The sequence below is a fragment of the Periophthalmus magnuspinnatus genome, chromosome 16, assembly GCF_009829125.3.
Source record: "Periophthalmus magnuspinnatus isolate fPerMag1 chromosome 16, fPerMag1.2.pri, whole genome shotgun sequence".
In the NCBI taxonomy this organism is placed as follows: Eukaryota; Metazoa; Chordata; class Actinopteri; order Gobiiformes; family Gobiidae; genus Periophthalmus; species Periophthalmus magnuspinnatus.
Genome location: NC_047141.1, coordinates 20,976,353 through 20,995,849, shown reverse-complemented (window position 1 = coordinate 20,995,849; position 19,497 = coordinate 20,976,353). Strand labels below are relative to the sequence as shown.

At 39.2% G+C, this 19,497-nt stretch overlaps 2 protein-coding genes across 2 annotated transcripts; both read right to left on the bottom strand.

Annotated features, from left to right (window-relative positions):
- Window positions 1–10,691: 10,691 nt before the first annotated feature.
- On the bottom strand, window positions 10,692–17,060 carry trmt11 (tRNA methyltransferase 11 homolog). The gene is made up of 13 exons (XM_033980925.2): window positions 16,961–17,060; window positions 16,699–16,764; window positions 16,555–16,628; window positions 16,371–16,452; window positions 16,208–16,300; window positions 16,000–16,134; window positions 15,752–15,908; window positions 15,597–15,677; window positions 15,333–15,497; window positions 15,187–15,259; window positions 14,928–15,062; window positions 13,625–13,745; window positions 10,692–12,274 (listed from the first exon to the last, which is right to left on the bottom strand). The coding sequence occupies exons 1-13, from the start codon at window positions 17,036–17,038 to the stop codon at window positions 12,134–12,136; spliced, it is 1,401 nt and encodes a 466-aa protein (XP_033836816.1). The 5' UTR covers window positions 17,039–17,060; the 3' UTR covers window positions 10,692–12,133.
- An 847-nt stretch (window positions 17,061–17,907) lies between these two features.
- Window positions 17,908–19,402, bottom strand: hint3 (histidine triad nucleotide binding protein 3). The gene is made up of 5 exons (XM_033981162.2): window positions 19,272–19,402; window positions 18,872–18,989; window positions 18,723–18,792; window positions 18,507–18,633; window positions 17,908–18,025 (listed from the first exon to the last, which is right to left on the bottom strand). The coding sequence occupies exons 1-5, from the start codon at window positions 19,392–19,394 to the stop codon at window positions 17,978–17,980; spliced, it is 486 nt and encodes a 161-aa protein (XP_033837053.1). The 5' UTR covers window positions 19,395–19,402; the 3' UTR covers window positions 17,908–17,977.
- Between the last annotated feature and the right edge of the window lie 95 nt (window positions 19,403–19,497).

Sequence of the window (19,497 nt, the reverse complement as noted above, 5' to 3'; positions counted from 1 at the left end):
GTGACCGGTGTCCAGTTAACCTGTCCACCTCTGTCCTTTCTGTTGCCGTGGATACATCACAGACATTTTTACGGCTTTTGTTTGGTTATTTTGTGTCACTGTACAAATGGATAAAGTTTAGAGGGTTTGTAATAATGAAGAGGAGGAGTTTGCAGTTGAAACTTAGCCCTTTTGCTCCCTCCGGTGGACAAAGAAATCAAGACTAAAACCACATATCTAGTTAATAGTAAATTGTGTGACTAGAACAAGAAAAGGACTTTGTTTTTTTTACTATAATGCATACTAACACTGTGGTACTGGCAACAATAATGTGATATTATAGTTGCTTTGACTAAAGTTGTATTAGTATAAAGCAGGAGTAATGCTAGTGAACTTGACGGGTAGATATAATGTAATAAATATTATGTAACTCAAAGTTCAGTTCAAATTTGAGAGAGATTGATGCATTATGGACATTATAATTGTAATCAGCTGCAACTAATGATTATTTTAGTAAATGACTAGCCAGCGTTATTTTTTTGGTTTTTTTTAATGAGTAATTATTGTATATTGAAATAATATAATTCATTAATATAATTCAATAATTAAATTGAATAATTTACATTTTGATTTAAAAATGGCCCTGTCTTTGTTATAAAAGGTCTTCTGGCATGTGTTTTAGAGTCTGTATAGCAAATAATCATTTTAAAAATATGATTATGATCATTTTAATAGTCAACTAATCACAATTCTTCCAGTTACTCATTGCAGTACAAATGCACAATCCTTTGGTTCACCATTTGTCACTGTTACTCAATACAAAAATGTAATCATTACATTACAGCTACACAGTACACATTTGTTTTCCAGTTAGAATCCAGAGGATTCTAGCATGCAGAGGACCCAGATAGGTTTGAGAGGGGCGCAGACTCACCCCTGCGTGACACCCATCCATCCACAGTAACAGGAGCGCACCATAGAGCCGTCCCACAAAGGCCCGGGCCGGTCAGAGGCAGCAGTCACCACAAGAGAAGGTCAGTGTGTGTGTTTGATGATGCTCTGGTACACTTAGCCTCTGTCCTATCATCAAAGCGCACAGGTGAGGGCAGCATTGTGAGCACAGGGCTCTCCAATTACCCTTTCAACTCGCACAGGGCACATCAAAGACCGCCTTTTACACTGCACAAAATACAAGCACAAATTCATGAAAAATGCAACAACGCTCAGACACACATGAGAGAAACAGAGGCCATAGAGCCATGCTAATGCAAGAATTGGCCTATGATAGTGTCCAAGTGCAATTGAAAGCATAAGCAGCTATATTTAAATAAGAGGTGATAGTTTCTGCTGAGCTAATTTATTTTATTTATTTTTTATCACTGTATTTTGTACACTTTTAGCCTATGGGGCCTAACTGTTTAGCCAAAGAAATAAAAAATAAAAGCATGTTTTATTTTTCATTTCGGATGTTTTTATTACACTGAAAAATGTACATCCTGACTGTGAGCAGGTCTGCATTTCCACAAAACTGACTCTTACTTGGCCGGAAGGGGCACCTCCACCTGCTTGTCTCCTTTGAAATGTCACTCCTCTGACTATAATATTCCATATTATTACATAAACCATCTCCATGGAAAAGTATAGCTTTAACTTTTTATTTTTATGGACTCAGGTGATGTTCCATCTGGTGGTATGTGGTCTAATATAATCTAATACTGAAGATGTGACAGAGGCCATCACAGTGCCTCACAGTCTACAGCACTATAAATTAAACTTCTTACATGGGCTTATAGTCACCATTACATAGACAGTTAAGTGCACCAGATTTATGTATAGAAAACACAAAATGAGATGCACGTCCTTCATTGACTGAAACGTTTAGTGCATCCTCTCTGTGATTCTGCCTCACTGTTGTCCTGCTTGTGCATACTGTCAGCTCTAGTACTTGTTCCCAAATTCTTTTCCAAAGACATCTGCCGCTCCTGGACATACATTTGTTTGGTGACATCTTAACAGTGGAAAAACAGACCTCACTTCTGGGAACACTGAGGTTTGAGGTGATTCTCTTGTGCGTTCAGCTGTTACAGGCCAAGCCAACCATGGGGTGAATTTGCCTTTTCAGCCTCTTAAAACCAAAGAGCATCTAAGCCATTTCTATAGGTCCAAAGCGAAATCCATCGCCTGTGCTGAACCCCTGTCTACCTCTACGTCAAGGCAGCTGTTGGCAGGGAATAAAACGTCACCTCCTCAACCACATGGCAGGTCTGTTTGTTATTATAGGGTTTTCAATTTTCCTTTTTAGCCTTTTATTGCACAAAAGCCCTCTTTTGGTACATGAAAATGATATTTTGGATTCAAAACAAAAGTTCATCCATCCATCCATTTTCTTCCACTTATCCGGGGCCACGTCGCAGAGACAGCAGTCTAAGCAGGGACTCCCAGCCTCCCCTCACCCCAGACATGTCCTCCAGCTCCTCCGGTCAGAACCCAGGCCAAAGAAGAGACATAGTCCCTACAGCATGTCCTGGGTCTTCCCCGGGGCCTCCTTTTGGTCGGACATGCCTGGAACACCTCTCCAGGGAGCTGTTCTGGGGGCATCTGGAACAGATGTCTGAGCCATCTCAGCTGGCTCCTCGCCATGTGGTAGAGCAGCGGCTCTACTCCGTGCTCCTCCTGTGTGATCAAGCTCCTCACCCTATCTCTAAGAGAGAGCCCAGCCACCCTGTGGAAGAAAAGCATTTAGGCCGCTTGTATCCGCAATCTTGTCCTTTCAGTCATTACCCAAAGCTCATGACCATAGGTGAAGGAGGAACGTAGATTGACCAGTAAAGCACAAGCTTTAGTGACTGCATCACTGCGGACGTTGCACTGATGTCAATTTCACGCTCCATTCTTCCCTAACTTATGAACGAGACCTCGAGACACTTGAACTCCTTCACTTGAGGCAAGGACTCACCACCCACCCGGAAAGGGCAAGCCACCTTTTTTCGTCCCAGAACCTTGGCCTCGAATTTGGAGGAGCTGATTCTCATCCCAACCGCTTCACACTCGGCTGCAAAGCACCCCAGTATCTGCTGCAGGTCCTAGCTTGATGAAGCCATCAGGATAACATCATCTGCAAACAGCAGAGATGAGATCCTGTGGTCCCCAAACCAGACCCCCTTCCGCCCTTGGCTGCACCTAGAAATTCTGTCCATAAATACAATGAACAGAACCAGTGACAAAGGGCAGCCCTAGCAGAATCCAACATGCACCGGGAACAGGTCTGACTTACTGCCGCCAATGCGAACACAGCTCCTGCTCCGGTCATACAGGGACCGAACAGCCCTTAGCAAAGGCCCCCGGACCCCATACTTCCAGAGCACCCCCAAAGGATACCACGAGGGACACGGTAGAATACCTTCTCCAGATTCACAAAACACATATGGACTGGTTGGGCAAACTCCCATGAGCCCTCAAGCACCTGCTGGAGAGTACAGAGCTGGTGCAGTGCTCTGCGACCAGAACGAAAACCACACTGCTCCTCCTGAATCCAAGATTTGACTAGTGGTCGGTTTCTCCTCTCCAGTACCCTGAAATAGACCTATAGATAGATATAGATCTATAGATCGGGAAGGCTGAGGAGTGTGCAACATCGCATGGTGGTCAGGGACAGTGCCTTGACTGGTCCCTCTGTTTAAGAAGGAGGACCAGAGGGTGCGTTCCAATTACAGGAGAATCACACTCCTCAGAACAAAAGTATGAAAGAAAAGACCTTTGTATGAATTAATATGTAACAAACAGCTAGTCATTCAGAAACTGATTTAATATTGGATCTTTAGGGCTTCTTAGATCAGACTTGTCCACGTTTTTCTGTAGTGAAGGGTGTTCTATAACTTTCCATGAAAGTCAGCCACCTGCTTGTCTCCATGATGAGATGTTCTTGCTTTGCCTGGAATATTCCATAGTATGGGATTTCACTAAACTATCTCCATGCAGACAAGCAGGTGGTGCCACCAGATAAAGTTACACTTCAGATCTGTGGAGAGAGGAAAGACATATTTTGTCAAGGTATTTTATTAAAAAACACCTGTAAAAATAAATGCATGATAGATACATTTAAGGCTATTCTGTGGAACACTTTAGACCAGGGGTGTCCAAACTTTTTTCATGAAGGGCCGCATATAAAATCACAGACAAAGCCGAGGGCCGACTGAGGGCCATAGACTGGTCGCCAATATAGTGAATACTTCAAATGTGTGTTATTATTACAAGTTAGACTGAACCGCTAGACCTTTATTCATGCTTACATCCTCAATGGGACACATTAAATATTTGATAAGGGCTTGTTAAAGCAGATTTTCAGAAATATACAGTAAAAAGTACTGTTTAAAGAAATACAGGCTAATTCACCTGGAAGCTTGAGGGCCAAGAAAAATTGGTCTGAGGGCCGCATTTGGCCCCCGGGCCGCAGTTTGGACATGCCTGCTTTAGACTAAGCAATAACATCTCCATGGGATCAAGTTGTTGGCGGACATCACCACCAGAAAATGTATAGTGCAACTTTAAGTTAGATTCCAGTTCTGTCCGATCTTTCAAACAGATTTCTATCCGTTCTATATAGCTATAAAGAAAATCATATTCATGGGTTTAGCTTCCTCCTATATGGAACATGTTGGGACTTTTTCCATTCTGAAAGATATAATCTCTATGGCAACAATCCTAATTTTTCATTGTTCTGAAAACCATGGATACAACTATGAAGGACCATAGTGGTAAGAGCACACATAGAAATGTAACACCTGCAGTGGAGCTCCTGTGCTTGCTGCAGGTTGGCAGATATCCAACTCTGTCGGGAGCCTAAATTAGGTGCTAAGCGTGTAATAAAGGCTCACACTAAAATTCTGAAATCAGGACATGGCACCTTCAACAAATCTCTTATAATCATTTGCCAAATGTATAGCACCCAGTCAATGGTGGCAACTGTACCACCTGACAGTGCAGCTTTCATGTGGCATAGCTACAGTAAAAGTCTTTGTTGTTTGCAGTTACGGGTATATTAGACCTCATTGCCAAGAATATTTGAAGAAAGAGTTCAACACAAATATGGGCTTTCATCTACAGCTTTTAGGGGGTCCATTGTTGTATAGGGGTCTCTGTGTTAAGTCTGCATGTCTGCTATTACTGCTGTAATGCTAATACTATACTGGTATTAACTTACTTTTTAAGTTTAAGATAAGATAAGATATGCCTTTATTAGTCCCACAATGGGGAAATTCCAGTATTGCACCGCACAGTTAAAGAGCAGAAGGAAAGTGGTACATGCAATAAAACAAGATAATAGATAAATAGCTTAAAATAATTTAAAAAATTGACTTAAAAATAAACTAAAAATAGACTCAAATATATTTTAGTATAGTATAGTTTAGTATATCTAATATATTTTAGTTTAGTATGCACTAATGATTACTGTTACATGTATATGATAAGTGAATAGGTAGCTACAATTGCAAATACTGTAAAAACAAGACTGGAGTACTTTTATTTGACAGGTGGCAGAGGTGCTGTTTCAGGGGGTCCCATAAAGAGAAGAGGAAATGTCCTGGAAAGCCCCCATGTCCCAAACAGCAGATATCAGCTTCACAACACAAGGCCAACACACATGCAGAAGCTTACACAAACACACATTTTATTTATTTACATTGAAAAACCCCAAAATGTTCAACAAAAGCTATGCTAGGACGAAATAAAGAGCTACGACAACAAACTTTTCATCATGCTACAGAATATCCAAACATTAAACAAATGGGACCAATTTCCAGCTGGCTTCTCATTACACTCTATATAGATTATAACATGCAACACATGTCGGCACTAGGTGGGAGTCCGCATATGATTCCCCATAATGGCAGAATCAGGAACTTAAGAAAATAACACAGAGCTGTGTAACTTAGCAACCCATACAAGCAAACTGAGAGACCCCAAGCAAGATTTTCAGCGGTCAGCAAATTGTTTATGGTTTTTGCAGCAAGAAGAAGTAGCGTAGCAACATTGTTTTTTTTTTTAAAGTTGGAGGGCTAAAGAAGAAAAATAAACAAGATCTTTTGTGGTTAGTTTGAGAATGTTTTGTTTTTGTGTTAATGTGCCCATAACACGTAGTTTAAATTACCCATTTATAATGCTTCCAAGAGCTCCCTTCCTGCTTAAAGAATCAAGTGGTTTCCCTTATAACATTTTATATACACTGAACCACTGAACACTGTATATTAGAGTTGCAGGAAATATTTATGGGCTCTACCGTCTGAGTGAGATTTTTACACAATGTGCTTGGTAGCAAAAGAAAAATTGAATTCAGAAGGGGAACTCAGCTGAGCTAAGGTGAACAGCCTGCTCAGTGACAATGCAACCTACAAATGACTGAAACAAGACCCTGCCAGTGGGTACAAGAAGAAGATCTTAGACTGATTACAGGAGCTGGAGGAAGAAGTCATCAACAGCTGCATTACAGACATTATCCTGGTGACTCCATTTCTTGCACCTATGGCCTCCCAAAAATCAACAAACAGGGAGTACATCTCAGACCCATTGTAAGTAGCACAGACTCCATCATGTAAAATGTGGTCAAACACCTAAAGACCATCCTGGCTTCTCTGGTTGGTAACGCAGAGCACCTTATTGAGAACAAAGCAGAATTTGTTAGCAAGTCAAATATCTCCAATTTGATCTGAATGAGACAATGATTTCCTATGATGTGACCTCTCTTTTCACTTGTATTCCTACATCAGTAGCGATAGAGACAGCAAGAGACTACAGAAGGATACTAAGCCAAAAGAGAGAAATAAACTGTTACCTGACCAAACCTGTCAACTGCTAGAAACTTGTTTAAATACCACATATTTTCAGTTCAGAGGAAACTTCTACAGGCAAATTCACATCTGTGCCATGGGCTTACCAGTCTCTTCTATTATGGCTAACTTATATATGAAACAATCTGAACAAGATGCACTGGACTCATTTCCAGGCACTCCACCCATGCATTGGTATCGCTATGACAACTGGACTAAAATCAAAATTTATTACACATATTAATTCTGTGGATCCGAACATCAGGTTCACACAGAAAGAGGCAAGGACAACAAATTGGCCTTCTTAGATTGTGCAGTAATGATAGGAGAGGACCAAGGTCTGCAGGTAGAAGTCTTCAGGAAGCCCATAGTCACCGACCAATACCTGCTTTTCAATTCACACCATCCACTGCAGCACAAATTCTGAGTAATTTGAACATTACAACACAAGGCTCAAGTAGTCCTACAAGCACAGAGGGAAAAGTGAAAGAGGAATAACATGTGCAGCTCTGGTTGTGGATATCCAAAATGGGCCTTCAATAGATCTAAGAGAGCTATAAAACAGGACAACAGCTGGTGTGTCTGAAAAACCTTTTCAGACAGCATGAAATCCAGGGTTTCAAGCCTACACTGGAGGTTACACAAAGGAATTACACAGACAATGTGGTTGGTATTGAAGCAGTTATTAGAGTGACCCAAACTAAACAACAAGAAAACCATGAAAATCTTTGGAGTTTGTTCATAACCACTGGTAATTTCTAAGCCAAACCATGTATTCATTTTTATAATAATCCACAAAAATGTTCAGATGAGATTAGCTATAATACAATTCACCTATTGCAACATACATTAAAGGAAAGAAGAAGAGGAAGACTCATAGGGGCATGTACTAGATACAGATGCAGGTGGGTAGACAGGCAGAGTGTGCTAAGCAGCCTCACCTGTGCAGAAGGGCAGGTGTGATGTGGGCGACTGGGAGCGTCTGTCTTTAAACTGAAAACTTGATGCGTGTTTCCTGGCCCTCATGAACCCTCATCCACTGGGCCTTCCAAGAACAAAACAGTAATTAAGACATACAGTTTAATCTACAACAAAAACTACTACACCTATTAACCAGAAATGTTTTATTTTAATGTCTCAATAAAATATGTGACCATTCATACACCATTTATCATTACAAATTACTAAGGGTTAAGTAGGTTACTCAGTAGTTCCCCTTGATCTAAGTAATGTCTATTTCCTAAGTAACCTCAACTCCTTTTCTACTTGACAAGCTGCTGTCAAGTTTTAGGGTCGATAAAGATAATAATATAAAACAGCAATCATTGTACCATTTTTAATAGAAGCAATCTAACATGTCACTCCTGTTATAGACGGAATATCTTTTTAGGAGCTCTATGACACAGACAACCATTCACTTTTACGTTCACTTGGCTCACAGGCATCCACACTGTTCTCAATGAATTTGACTGAAAGGATTTTTTCTACACTCTAAAAGATGATTTTATAATGATTATTTATGTTTTTGTACCTTGCCCAAGTTATAATTTTTCATAATATCAGAATATAACCATACATTTGTATGTACTGAAACAGATCAAAAAGTTATTAATCCAACAGTGGGTTATTTAAACCAGTTTTCTTCCTGTCTTAACAGAAATTTCCGCTGGCAGCTGCAGTTTCCTTCCACATTGAAAAGACTTGTCTGAACTGTGCTCATTAACATGAATGGAGGTGTTGGACATGTGTCTATATTTATGTGAGGGGACTGGTATTAATCCGAGTTGTTTCCTTGTCTTCCGCTCAGGGCATGGCTAGTTTTAGACTGAGCTTTTGAAGGAAAACACTAGAATAAATTAAATTAAATGAATGGCTTCTGAATGATCATACTGTACAAGACCTTCTCACTAGTGCCTTGTTTATGAAGACTTTATAAGCTTCGGAAAGGGGGGAAATATGTCACTGCCACCTCGTCTGCCATTTTGGCTCTGAGTGTGTCTGCTGCACCCACTTGGCAGTTAGGAGTCATTAAAATGGGTGTGAGGGAGCCATCCAGCGGTTTCTATCATTAATGAAGACCAGCCGTGACAACCAAAGGAAGCCACACAAACAGTATTACTTTAAATTGGGGCAGATGTGGACAGACCGAAATACACTGTTGACTTTGGTGCTTGGCAACCATGTTCTTTTTCCTACTTTCTTTCTCTGTGGTTATAGATCAGTGATGGTAAAGATGCCATCTTGCAAAAGTAGGCCTATGTAGGCATACTTCTACATCACCTGCCTGAGGAAACAGCACCTTGTTTATGCTATAATTACAGATGTTAATTAATATAAACCACCCTATGAAATCGGATAGTTCTTATAATCCTCCATATGGCTCTTCTCAGCTCTTCAAATTCTGAAGTTCAAAACATTTTCAAAATACAAAGAGCAGTTAAAGGCCAAGGTAAAAAATGCTCACATACTTGATTTTCTACTCTATTGCTTGGCCATATAAGATTGGACAGTGAATAAAGTTTACAATTTTTAGAAAGTTGTGCGACCCATCACCCAATCAAGTTTTTTCCAGAGCCAACAGCTTCTACTGCTTTCAACATAACCACTTCAAACGCCTGGTTCCACACACTGTTTAGCTGTAGCTGCATCTTATTGATTCTCAGGACACTCTCACTGCAGAGAAGACCACTTGCCTTTGCACAGGGCTGTCACTCAGTGGCACATCTTTTATCAGTGGAGATTGAAAGCTTATGTACACAAACTATAATCTAAAAGTACTGGAGTCATCCCCGTTCCCTTACTCCTACATATGATTATTTCATAAATATTCTCGAAGGTTTTTTGAGGATGGCTTGAGTTTCACACAGCTGGGGGAGATAACTCCTGTGATTTGCGACTCTATAATGGCTCTTCTCCACTGGGCTTCTCCTCCCAGACACTAGATAAGAGCTCTCATTTTACATGATGGTGCAGAGCAGAGGCGTCCTGGGTGCAAGAGTCCACAAGCTGACCTGAGGGCGGACAGAGCGAGAAGGCCTCCAGGACACACAGGTGTTTGGACAGCACACAGGTGCAGTGCACCTGCTCTACATGTGGTCAATTTCTCACACTCTGATGTGCGTGAAGCAGCACAACAGCTGTGCACAAAATCTCAGCTCCCCTCACACACAGCACTGCTTTATATAACACACACTATATACATAGTGTGACCTCATGGCATTATACGGTATTCTGTAACTTCATCCAAATGAAACTACTACTACATATGTCCCTGTGTGCTGCCAAACAAGAGGCCATTTGATTTTCCTCATGTTTAAGTCATACACAGCGTACATATGAAGGGTTAGATGTCCACTAGTGGCTCTGAAACACTGCACCAAAGGTGCATTTTTATGAATGGTCATTTAGTCTGTTCTTCCTGTGTAACATTAATGGAGATTTCCTGTGGCAGCTGCAGTCTCCTTCCACATTTAAAATACATAAAAACACTTCTGAGACTGAATTGTGCTAATGAACATGAAAGGTCATGTTGGGCATGAGTATTTTTTTATATCCTGAGAGGGCCCATATGTCTCAGTGTATTCTCATTATCTTTGACTAAGCTACAAAAGCAGTTCAGTGAAACTTTCTGGCTTAAATAAAAACTAAAACATTTAGTATACTTTAGTGGCTTTTGAATTATGACTGTCTCGAATAATACTGGTAAAAAAAAACTTCTGAGACAACAGTTTGGAGGTCAGGTCACTCTGATAAAATTGGGGGAGTTTAATCATGGGCCATTGTTCCAAAGAGTGAGCGGCGCCTCCTACAGGGAGTTTCCAGTGCCTACGGGTGAGGTCAGAGGTGAAGAGAGGTTTGTGAGAAATTGACAGAAGATGGGGTCTTATTGGTCCAACATCTTTATTGAAGTGGCATAATAAAACCAATAACATCAATTTGGGTAGAAAAGTTAAATACAAATAAAACAAGTATTTTGTAAATTGTAAGCACAAAGGGCTTGTAAAACAAAAGCCACAACAAGATATTTTTACGGTCCCTGAATTACACTAGAGTTCTGCATGGCTGCATCAAAACTAAAGCAAAAACAGATTTTACACACACTACTTCCTCAAAGTCTGGACAGCAGACTAATTGTGGAGTACTAATTAGACTCGCATTATCAGAGACTCTTGAAAACATATTTTATCCTTATAGCAGCACACGCAGGCTTACATAAAGACGTCCATAGCACTGAATTAGAAATTAAACGTTCTGCCCTCAAACCTGTTGGCCTTGTGTTGTGGTAAATGCTTGTGATTTACATGTGACAAGATGAAATGGTTAAGTAATAAGTCAAGTTGAAATGTCGTGTGGAGTTATTTGATTTTCTGATGATGAGAGGCAACCAAAGGCTCTGTGGGAACTATAAACAATGTAGGCCACAAATGTTGGCCAGTTGGGTATCAAGTGATGGAGCCTGGAAGCCTTGTGCCTGAGAAGGAGGGCAAACCAGGGAAGTGTGATGGAAAGGCAGAGGCCCAAGTGATAAACATTGCAAACGAGTATAGCCGTAGACATACAGTATAAAGGCCTGGTGTAGATGAATAATGAGCTTGCTGTATGTAAACTGTGGTCGAAGACAACAAAAGCTGCTGACTAACTGCAATGGTGCGCTGTGAGGTGGGGACGCCCTGTCATATGGGTTCAAGTCTGCACCATTAACTTACTTCTTGGTCAGTGCTGCTGTTTAAGGTTCCAGTGCATTAGATTTAAAGGTGTACCATTATGTAACTTTACAGGTGAAGGGTCCATCACTTGCTTGTTTCCAATTGCTTTGTTTCACAGTTAGGCATTAAACTGATATGTATCCATGGAGAGAAACAGGTGATGCCAGTAGACCAAATTACAGGTCAGATTTATGAAAAGGTGACTGACCACAGAAAGACTGCATATTTTTCAAATTATAAAAACAAAAATTTAAGAAAATGAAAGATATTTGTTTAATCCCATACAGTGGAACATTGTTGGTAAAGTGATAACATCTGCATGATTCAAGCAGGTTGTACATAATAACATAATGCATCTTTAAATTCAGATCCAGAGACCAACTGATTGGAGAACCAACAAAATAATAGGTCTACATACAAACTTCCATTTTGTAATAAATGTATGATTGGTGGCTCTGGAAAGTGACATTATTGGGGGACAAAGGAATGGTAACCACCGTTATTGACTTTCAGTACAAAAAACTAGCTAAAAATGCTAAAAGTTGCACCTTAGATTTTACAGTCAGACAATAATGTTTAATTCATTTTCTGTCCTATAGTAAGACCTTGATCCATAGTTGTTCCTCATTGTCCATTGTCCTCAGACTGAGTATCCTCTTTGACGCTTCGTTTGTTTAGTCCACTGAAATACTTCTCCCTGAAGGCATTGTGTCCCTCATAAGGACTGAAGCGGGGGTCCAGCAAGTGAGCTTCGTTGTCCATTCCCTGTACATATATACACACACAAGTTGGTTTTCATGCTTCTTAGGGACATTACATTGACTTTCTGGCGAGTGAGCCTAACCTTATATTGCCTAACCTTAACCTAAACCCTAACTTGTTTCGACCCATGCAACATGATTTAAAGGAGTTACATCATGACCTCGTTTTTGTCCTCATAAAGGAGGCAAGTCCCCCATGGATTGAGTGTGTGTCACACTGTGAGATTTTAGTCCTAACAATGTGATACATGCCCACCCACTGGTAAAATGTGGATACTGTTTCACTTGTTTTGGCTCAACAAGAAGAAAAATGTGCTTCTAAAATGAAAGCAGTAAATAACATTATACGTGTTTGTCTTGGCATTAGGAAGCTGCTGGTCAAAGCAGGGATAAAGGGAGGATAAGAGATCCCAGAAAGTAAAAATAATGAGGTGACGTGAGCTGCGGTGATGACTCTATTGAAAGCTGTACTGTAATTTGTCAGTAACACCTATCGACCACCTAACTTGTTTTAACTGATCATAAAGTGCGTTCCTTTCTCTTTATAAAAATACAGGCAAGACAAAGCATTTGCGCAATGACAATGTTACAAACCGACACAGATGAAGTTACAGCTAAGTTATATTAAGCTTATTTCCTAAAAATAAATCATGCACCAAGGGTGAGAGAGTCTGGAATTTTTGTTGGATGTAGTTCCACTGTGTGACTATATGTGATACCCACTGCAACCACAATGGGTCAGTAAAGGGACAAAAAAATTATGTTCACATGAACTCTTACAGGTCTACAGGTCTGCATCCTTGTTTGTCTCAGGTTGGGCATTATATCCTATATGCACGTTAGAAGTCTGAGTGCTTCTATATGTGTTATTAAAAAGTACCACCAGCTTTACGGGGGTTGAAATGGGAATATGGGAGCAATTTAAGGTTTGAAAGTTGAGAGGAACAACAAAGGGATTTTCTATGGAACATGCTGGTAAATAATTTAGGGAGCTCCAATGAAAGAAAAAAGTCAATCACAGCCAGGTGGAGGGGACAGACAGACACCACTGCCTTGGTATAACTATATGACATTTATTTGGTTGCATTTTAAACATGTAGGAAAGATGTCTGAGTTGCATATGACCAAGATACTGTATATCTGTAGGGCTAATCAAAGCCACTGATCACAAATACTTAAGACACTGATGCCTATTATATGATAAATTAAACATACCCATAATGCATTTCTTTGCACTACTGCCTATATTAATCAAATCAAGTCTGCCCGTGCGTCATCATCTGCGTCAAGTTACCTTAACCGTTGATGGTGATCTTAGCATGTGAATAAATTAAATGTAACTTCTTGCACTCACCTCTGGCTCTTTGACCTTCTCCATTGTGATCAGTCGACGAGACGTGTGACTAGACAGTACCTGCTCACAGTTACTGAGGAGCTGCAAGCATGGATGAAGAGGAACAATCTCCTCTGAATAGCTGAAAGAGACAAACACTACATTGAATCAAAGTTTAAAAAGAGCTATATGTCTCCTATATACATGGTTGTCTTTTTGATCATTAAAGAGATTTCCAAGATAAGAAGAGATTTTTTATAATGGTACATGTATTGTCTGTGTGTTGTCATATTGCACAGCACATAGATTGCCAATAATGTTTTGATATTTTTTGGAATTGAGGATGTCTTACCTCGGCAATGTAAGTACAATATTTCTTTCTGCGAAACACCACTTTAAACTTCATTTCAAATAACTAAGGTTGAAGAGTTTGCCCTAAAAGTGGAAAAAGTGACTGTGGCCTCCAGCTTGAGTGCAGACTCTGTCATCGCTAGGCCGACCAGGGGTTAGGGCCTATTAACACTCAGTGATGTATGTGTTTGCATATTTGTGTCAGGAGCACTTTCTCCTGACCGCCACCGACTCAGAGACAGATTTGTGCATCACTGTTTGTCTGTGCCGTTGCTATAGCAGCGAGAGGGCCTCTGATGTTTGGTGTTCCCGTGACTGTAGCCGAGATTCAGCCAAAAGATAATTCTATGAGCCAGTCAGGATGGGCTTGTAAAGTTCAGTGTGCAGTGAGTGAGAAGGGATATGAGATTTGTTTAACGCACTTTAAAATTTGCAATTGACATGTACAGTTTAAGGTATACTGTAAAGAAGAAACAAACGGACATCAGATTCTTGATAAATTTAAATAGATGATAGTTGTGTTTAGATAATGTGGAATTAAATAGCTGCGACTACAAAGATTTACAGTATTGTGAGTTTTGTTTTTCCATACATTCACACATTCATAGTTCCATATTTTCTTCAAGTCATCTGAATGTTACCAAAACTCTTCTCTCCTATTATGGTTTACTGATACACCTATTGAAACTCACCCACAAATGGTGCAAGTGCACACTACTACAGTAAGAAGCTGATAAAAATCATTGTTCGCTATAGTTCTACGCATACCTTTTCCACTGTACACAACTGCCCCCTGGTGGAGCTCTCATTTCAAACCTTCCATAAAACAACTTTGGTACAACTGTACTGAAATGCAGGTTTTATTTAAAAAAAATTAAACATGGAAAGGGGGAAAAAAATCATGAGTAATGAGAACATACGTTCTTCTCAAGATGTTTAGGAACCGCCATTTTTAAAACATCTTTGTACATACTCTGGTCTGTAGACAGGCAGCCAGTAAACGAGCCTTCCCCCAAGAACAAGGTGATGTGCAGAGAAGCTCAACAGGTCTTTAAAGATGTCACTGAGATGATACGCCTGAGACACAGGGACATGTGACTCTGCGTAACTGTTAAGAGATTAGAAAGAGAAAATGACTATAAGCCCAATATTCACCCAATTCAATGGTTGCAGTAACTAATTCAATTACATTAACTGTGATAATGTGATACATTTGTCATTTAGTTACTTACACGCCATCACAAGGCTTAATGGTGTCTTTGTGTGAGCCTGTTCTTCTAGTTGATTCACGGATGCCATATGGGGCTGTCATAAATAAGAAGTAATATATGGTTAACAAAGTTTTAGCAGACATTTAGGCAGTCTTAAAGACACTTACGATCAGTAATGATGGCATCAAACAGAGGGGCCTTTCTCCACACAGGTTTAGATGCATCAGACACCATGACATCCAAATACAGCATCTCTGTACCATACTGCCGCAGGTTGGCTCTGATGTTCTCATCCGGCCCTCTCCATTTCTGTTTTTTCCGACTTGACCGTCCTGAAAGACAGTCACATCTTTATCTTCCAATTCAGATTTTCTGAAGAAAGAATAAAATATAAAACAATAACAATAAAACATAACACAATGAAAGGCTACCCCTGCCGTGAATAATATTGTAATCGATGTCTGTTCCACATACGTAGGCTCCAAACTGTGAACATGCAACTAAAAGGCTTCCTAAAACACATAATAATAACATAATGAGTAGCAGTGACACATATTTACTTGTTAAAGACACAAACAAAACATACCTGTGCCAACAAATGGGTCAAATACTACATCATTTTGTTTTACTTTTGCATGATTAGCCATGATAAAAGAAAGGCCAGCATCCATGCTAGTGTTCCCTATAAAGTGCCTATTCTTTACACTGTGTGATCTAATCAGCTCTCGTTGTCCATCTGCAATCTGAAAGGTAAATATATACATAGAAATTAGCGACAACAATTACCGTTGCAATATCACCATGGGGTAATCAGTCGTCACAATTCTTTCTTACCCAACGGCCAAAGTACACATAGTTTGGGACCTCAGGAATGTTGTTGGGATCTGTGCCGTAATCTTCAAGCAGGCTGAAAATGTGCTGTGGATTTTTTAAGCTGACTGTTCCCTCAAATGGGAGATATTCCATGTCCTAAAGAAACCATTTAAAAAGTAATAAATTTAAGAATGCACAGGCCAATATCAATATGAGAAAACACACGCACATCAATCCTTTTTATTCTTTCAGCAAACTCCAGAGTCTTATTGAAGGTGTACACATTGATTCTGTAGGTAGACTCTTGCTGCATGAATGGTCTCTAGAAAGAAAAAAAGAAGGTAACAATTTGGCATGTTTAGATTACACTGACGATGTTGAGCCTGACAAACCATTTTCTCTACTGGATAGTTTAAGAGGGATGTTTTGAGTTCACTGTGTGTTCTCCCATGGCCCCAGAGTTCAAAGGCAGATCTGAAACATGTATACACAGCATAATATAGGTGATGGATGACTGAAACCAATTTCACAATCCAAGGCAAGCCAGTAGCAGAATATATATAAAAAGGTACCAACTTTGCACAAACAGATCGAGCCATGACATGTTTAACATCTTCCTCAGACAAACCCTCCAAACACCAAAATGGAGCCTGCAAAAATCATTACTGTTATCCATTATTGGGAAATGAAATTCATAAAATTACTTTTTAAAATCCACACCTTTTCTTTGAAGTTTAAAGTTGGAGTGAATGATTTTCCCCGGAGAGCGAGCAGGCTTTTAATCTCCTTTGACATACAAAAAGTACAACGTAAAACATCAGTGAACAATATTAGAATATTAGAATAGACCTTATTTAGCAAATATCTAATAAATGGCACCTTAATAAAACAAACAAGAGAGCAAGATACGATTTGAATAGGCAACTAACAAAACAAACAATGACATCATTAAAATACTATATATAATTATCATAATCCATACCGGTAACCTGAAATCTAAATTATCTTGTGCAAGTTGAAGTAAAAATTGAAGGCATGATCGACTTGTGTTGGCCGCCATATTTGTTGTCACTTAAAAATAAGTCCGACTTGAAACAACGTTAGTACCACTAGGGCTCAATCCCTTGTCTCTCGCACCTTCTCATGAAGACATAATCCAGGAGTAGGGCATAATTAGTGAGCCTTTAAGATGTAAATGTTGTAGATGTAAAATGATTAAATAAGTGTCAGCTCATAATGATCAGGTTCAAGTAATATACATATATTTTGTGCTTAGCTACTTAGAAAATAGTATGTGATAAATGGATTATAATTGTGATTAGCCACATTAGAGATAGGTCTACAGAATTTTAGTAGTGAAATACTAAAGTTTCCCAGTACCTAAAATAAGTAAAAGTGTGACAAAGGAATATATAAATGTATTCATACAATGTTTATTATATTTCATTCCAGAAAGTGCAAAAGAACAATTTCATATTAGGCAATGTTATTGTCAATATATCACACCATGTCTTTGGCACGGTAATAAGTGTCATGCATCAAGTCAAAACAATAGAGTCAACTAATTTTTTTAAATAATGATCAATAAGTACTTGATTATTGGCTCACATTTAATTAAATGATTGTATAAATAAGAGCATGTATGTGATTAATGATTCATATTTAGAAATAAGATGGCTACAACTGACGTATAGTCAACGTAAAATCACAAACATAATGCCCCAACAATGTTTAGTGTTTTGTATGAAATTATTAAAAATTCCACTGTAATTCTAAAACACTGCTTAGCCATATAATGCTAAATGCTTCAATGTAGGCATTTTTACACCTTGACATCAAAACAAAAAGCTCATAATTAGTAAATAAAACTTGTTACTATATATATATATATATAAAACACGTCAAACAATTTGTCTGTACAATCAAAAAGCTCATTAAGAGGTAAGAGGTGTAATCATTTGAAGCAGAACTGACAGTTTAACAGTCAAAGTCAGTGACATCAGTTTGTCTCTTCCTTTGAGTTTAGCATCTCTATCAGTTGATCTGCCTGCAAAAGAGAAACACATTTTAATTGGACATTCAAGCAAAAAAGCATAATTAGATCATTTTTAAAATCTATTGTATTTTATTCAATAACCGCACTTAAAGCTACCATCTGTTATAAAATTGGCTGACCTGCCCTTTTTTATTCTTTACATATTACCACTTGAGGCCACCTACATTAGTTGCTGTCAGACAATGTGCCAGCTATGGCCTGACAGAAGAAAATCACAGACCATGGGTGAGCCTGAACAAAGGCCAGGTGAGGGCAGGGGAAAGGGGATGTTTCACAACTGCTATCTACTGATGTAAAAAAAAAAATCGAATAAAGTTGGGAACACCACAAATACTTACAAACGCCTATTTTTCATTTTACTAACACATTTTCACCTGGCTGTTGCAAAATATACTGCTCCATAAAATTGCAATACTGATGACAACAGTCATCATGATGCCATATCACTCTGTATATGCTTAAAGTTACTTACTGTTATAAACCAGTAAGAGTTGAGTTTGTAGATGAGACGAGACATGTAGCCCATCTGACTGACAGGGGCCAGGACATGAAGGTGCAGGTGCGTGACTGAACAGAATGGAGGCCAATGGAAACCAAACCTGCAAATTACGTATGTAAAAGTATCAACCTTAGACCTAAATATTAATATTCCACCAAAAATATTTCCACTGTGTTTGAGCTGACCTACCTTACGTCACTGAGGTTTGTAATGTTATTTTTTTCCAACATGTCCTTTCCTAATTCAACCATTTGCTTTACTACAAAATGCCACAAAGGTCACATCATGACTTATCTGTTAGATGGGCCTGGGACATATTTACTGAGTATTAGACACACCTAAAGGTACATGCTCTTTGGTGAGAGACTTGCAGTTGCCAACATGTTTATTCGGCACCACTAGGTAATGATGTGGCGCTGCAGGTCTGATGTCTTTAAAACAGCTTATTTCTTCATCCTGGATAAAGATTACAGAGTGTTACTTGAACACAGTGCCATTAAATAAACAAATATACTTGCTTTGACATTTACAACAGATATAACCTTAACTTCTGTATGCAAATGTACCTACAATTGACAGTAAAAATGGCAAACAATGTATAAACACAGATAAAACTGTTAATAATTAAATGATGTATAAATGCAGCACAGACGCTGATAAAGCTGCTCACTTCGGTTGTTTGCATTGATCATTATTGACAGGCTAAAGCTTAACTAGCTAACTGATCTTCATATTTACACAGTGCAGTAGCTCCGTCCCCATTTCCTTGTTTACTATCTTGCAAAAAATACATTTCTTGTCATATTCCCCGGAAGCAGCAGGATTAGATTTGGGAATATCATTTTGAGAAGATTCAGCCATCGCCCTGACTCTGCCGATCGATCGATCCTAGAGATAATCACACGGACCTGCTCACGAGGCAAAAGCAATCAAGTGTCGAACGCAATGCCCAACGGTTTTTAAA